Below are 4,348 nucleotides of genomic sequence, written 5' to 3' on the forward strand. Positions count from 1 at the left end.
TTTTAATTTCTTCTGCAAGCGTTATTGCCCTCAGTCGAATGGCGACCGTAGCGACGCTTCTCCCGGCTGTTCTTTGCTCATTAATCCATTGCCCGAGTTGGTCTTCCGACTCGGGCCACCTTGCCTTGTTTCCGCGGAAACTCAGCTTCGTCTTCTTGACTTGGCGAAGCTCGTTTTCCCGCTTCCTCCACTTGCGAACCGTGGATCCGTTGATCTTGAATTCTCTCGCGGCTGCTCGATTCCCATGTTCCTCCGCGTAACTAATCGCTTGCAGTTTAAACTGTGCTTCGTAAGCGTGTCTCTTCGTAGGAGCCATTTTCGGGGGTCCTTAGCCAAACCGATGTTTTGCACAATGCACATACCGCCGCTATATACCTATTGGGGGCGTGTCTTTAGCATCTTCTTTCACACGCACCCTTCCCGCTTTAACGTCCGCCTTTCCTCTATATAAGCAGCGCGTCGGCAGGAAATGCTCCCAGTCAGTCAAGCGGAGCGCTCATCAAAGTCACACAACATTTACAGATTTTGGAAGTCTGTGCACGCATTTTAGGCGCCCTGTCCATTTTGGAGAAAATTGAAGACTTTTAAGTGGGCCTTATGGTCATGAAAATACAGTATTGTTGTTGTGTGTATCTTCACGGACTGTATTTGTACGGCTGAGACTCGCTGGCTTAAAACCCGGAAAAGCCCAGTTGCCGTTTCAGCCAAGTTGAGCGGGCGGGTACTTGAATGATTAACTCTCTACGTCACAAACGCGGAAATCTGATCGGGTCGTTTTCCAAGTCTCGTGCCGTTTATCGCCTTTTGCTTTCAATCGACAGAGCGCGTAGATGGGGAAAAAACAATATTTTGATGGAAGGACACAAACCAGACAGAGACATTCCACACAAACAAATCATTTTTTTTGCAGGCGCCCCTCAGAGGGAGGTCTACTTCATGGGCTTGATCGATGTCCTCACTCAATACGACACCAAGAAGAAAGCCGCTCACGCCGCCAAGACCGTCAAACACGGGGTGAGTTGGACACTGGAGCCTTTCGGGGTTTGAGCTCGCTGGATTCTGACCTAATGGTCTGATCTTCTTCCTCTGTGTCACAGGCGGGCGCTGAAATTTCCACCGTACACCCCGAGCAGTATGCCAAACGATTCCGGGACTTCATTTCTAACATTTTTGCATAAACTGAACACAGAACTCAGAGCCTCTTACCATTGACCAAACTGTGTGCGCGCAGGCAATCTTTTTAATTGGTTGACATGAAGAAAGACTGCTTGGATTGTTTAAACAGTAAAGTGTGCTTCATAGTCATATATTTTTTTTCCCCAGATTTGCTATCACTGTTCTTCTAAAAGGAATGAATCTGGAGCTGTAACTTACCTTGATCAGTCTTCAAGTGGGCAACAGAGTTTCTCCCATGAAAATACCTTTACACTAAAAACGACTTTCCATTTCAAAAGAAATTGCCTTTTCAAAGTTGGCCCTTTTTGCCACGAGAGGCCGCTGTTGTTTAGTGGAGCTGCAGGTGGCATTCAAGTCTCGTGGCAATTGCATAGCCTCCCCTTGAGCCATTAAAACTGCCCATTGTCATCACATCTACAACTCGATCATGACAAAGTCAATTCCGTTTTGCAAAAACCTGCGCACGTACAGTACATTCCGGGAAGTCCGAGCTTCACATTTTTGTTTTCCAAGTAAATGACATGATGGTTCGTGAGCTATTTTGGAGGCCGCACGGCAGACGTGAAAGTGGCAGTAACTTTCTTACGGGAAGCTCGGCAAGAAAGTGAAGATGGGACTTCCTTAGTCTTGAATGGAGATAACCGAAGAAACCTTACAAAGTAACGCGTTACTCCAAACATTTGGTCCGGTGACGTCATAAGTAATCTAACGCGTTCCTTTTTATATTGGAGTCGTCCGAATACAGTTACTTTGATTTATCTGCCAATAGTTATTTTTTTCTTCCCGAGAACCAGAGCTTAATGTCCTTTTGATATTAAAAGATGCCATTTTTGCTTTGGCATCAGATATTAAGCATTAACAAACTACAGTGCTGGCGGCACGGGGGACGACTGGTTAGAGCGTCGGCCTCACAGTTCTGTGGACCCGGGTTCAATCCCCGGTCCCGCCTGTGTGGAGTTTGCATGTTCTCCCCGTGCCTGCGTGGGTTTTCTCCGGGCACTCCGCTTTCCTCCCACGTCCCAAAAACATGCATGAATTGGAGACTCTAAATTGCCCGTAGGTGTGACTGTGAGTGCGAATGGTTGTTTGTGCCCTGCGATTGGCTTTCGACCAGTTGAGGGCGTACCCCGCCTCCTGCCCGATAACAGCTGGGATAGGCTCCGGCACGCCCGCGACCCGCGTGAGGAGAAGCGGCTCAGAAAATGGATGGATGGAAAGTACAGTGCTTGGGAACGTGAGGCAAGTCGATAACCAAGACACTTGATTCAGTCACAGTGCATGTCATAAGTGTAGCCCAATTTTCAGCCTTTGTTTTAAGAATGACGACGACGACTATCCATAACTAAAATGCACCCAACGACTAACTCCGATATCAAAAAGACGAAATCTTCCCACACTGAGCCGTCTGGGGCAATGGCGTCACGTGATGTGTTGCATGTTTTCCGCACACAGTCGACTCACGTGCACCAAAGCAGGCAGCGGCGCAAAAACATTGGACGGGGGCGAGGGATTGGCACACTTAAACTGGAAATACAGCCGCTACTTGGAGTTTCTCGAAAGAGGACAATACGCAGGTTCGTTGTACGTTAGGCGCACGCACACACGGTTGCCTTCATGGACCCCCGCACAATCGGCAGGGGTGCTAGTGTGTCTTGTCTGTCTATCAGTTAAGAGTCTTTAACGAAGTGTACTTGTTTATGTTTAGGTGGCCAGTTAGTATGTCAAGTCTGCACTTCAACTCCACATATTTAAGTTATTTGTTCATGCGGATATCATTCTGTAACTTGACGTACATTACATGAAGTAATGGGTGCAGTTAAGCTAATGCTTTTTTTGTACTGTGGATAAGTGATATTCCTGCCACTTGACAGCTGCTGAAAGTAACTACAGTTACTTTTTCTAACTTAGTTTTACCTTTAAGATCACGTAATCAGTAAAGTAACTAAGTTACTTTTTCAAGGTAACTGTGGCAACACTGACCAGCACAAACACGGAGTGCCAAATGAGTAACTTCATTCACAGTGAGGCATGCAGAATTTGCACTTGACTGTTTTGTTTGAAAGGATTACCATACATGCAAATAAAAGGCATAGAGAAGCATATTTGACTTGGTAAATATTTATTTGAATTGAAAGCATATCGTAGTGGTAGTTTAGACTGTGTAATGTTGTTTTGTAAGAAATCTAGCAATACAATCGGTAGGTATTTGGTCATATTTCAGATTTAGTGACGGGCAATGTTTAATTCTGCAGCTCAGTAGTTTAGCAGTTGCCTGAATATCATGCAGTATTCAAAAAAAAACAAAAAACTGGCAAGGTAAAAACTGTACTCTGTTTGAGGTCTGCTCTTCTCAATTGATTGTATTTTTGTATTCAGAATATCAGCATTTTGACCAAAATATATTTTACAAAAAAATAGTCTGAGTTGTCACTTGTGTTCATTCTTACTAACAAAGTTAAAATAAAAACAATACAACAGTCCTGACTCATCTCAAACCCATCTTTCTTACAATACAGTACTGCAAGTAATGGACCTAAATATGTATATACCATATTTTCACGACCGTAAGGCGCACTTAAGTCTTAAATACTGTTTTCTCCAAAATGGACGGGCGCCTTATAATGCGGCACGCCTTGTGTGTGCACCGAGTTCCAAAATCTAAATGTTGTTGTGTGACGTCCGCTTGACTGACCGGGAGCATTTCCTGCCGACACGCTGCATATATAGAGGAAAGGCGGACATTAAAGCGGGGAGGGTGCGCGTGAAAGAGGACGCTAAAGGCACGCCCCCAGTAGGTATATAGCGCCGGTATGTGCATTGTGCAAAACGTCTACATCTTTTTTCTCCGACGCAAGATATCTGGTGAGGCGCCTGCTGCATCGCCGGAGGGCATGACGCAGATGACGTGTCGGCGCCGCCATCTTGGCGAAGTCCTTACACTGTGCTGGAGTGTAGACGCTGCTTCGCCTCATTGGTAAATAAGGGAAAAAAATGCACGCGTTATGAACCGAACGGTTTGGACGGGTTTCAAAAATTGCCAACCCCTAATATACTGTACAAATGCATACTCGGTTTGAGTGTTAGGTGTCGAAACACTGGCGGTTCTAGAGAGGGTGCAGGCGGTGCCAATGCCTCCTTAGCACCCTCTGTAAAGTTACAATGGACTACTGCA

General features: G+C 45.7%; 1 protein-coding gene across 3 annotated transcripts in view; it reads left to right on the top strand.

Moving 5' to 3' along the window:
- LOC133411797 (phosphatidylinositol 5-phosphate 4-kinase type-2 gamma) overlaps positions 1-3,593 on the top strand; it is a 27,081-nt gene extending 23,488 nt beyond the window's left edge. For all 3 annotated transcript variants that reach the window (XM_061694497.1, XM_061694489.1, XM_061694506.1), the window contains 2 exons: positions 911-1,014; positions 1,098-3,593. In XM_061694497.1, coding sequence (XP_061550481.1) covers positions 911-1,014; positions 1,098-1,178 — 185 coding nt within the window. In that variant the 3' untranslated portion in view covers positions 1,179-3,593. The remainder of the gene's footprint in view (positions 1-910; positions 1,015-1,097) is intronic.
- The last annotated feature ends 755 nt before the right edge of the window (positions 3,594-4,348 follow it).

Source organism: Phycodurus eques, chromosome 1, assembly GCF_024500275.1.
Source record: "Phycodurus eques isolate BA_2022a chromosome 1, UOR_Pequ_1.1, whole genome shotgun sequence".
Classification (NCBI taxonomy): Eukaryota; Metazoa; Chordata; class Actinopteri; order Syngnathiformes; family Syngnathidae; genus Phycodurus; species Phycodurus eques.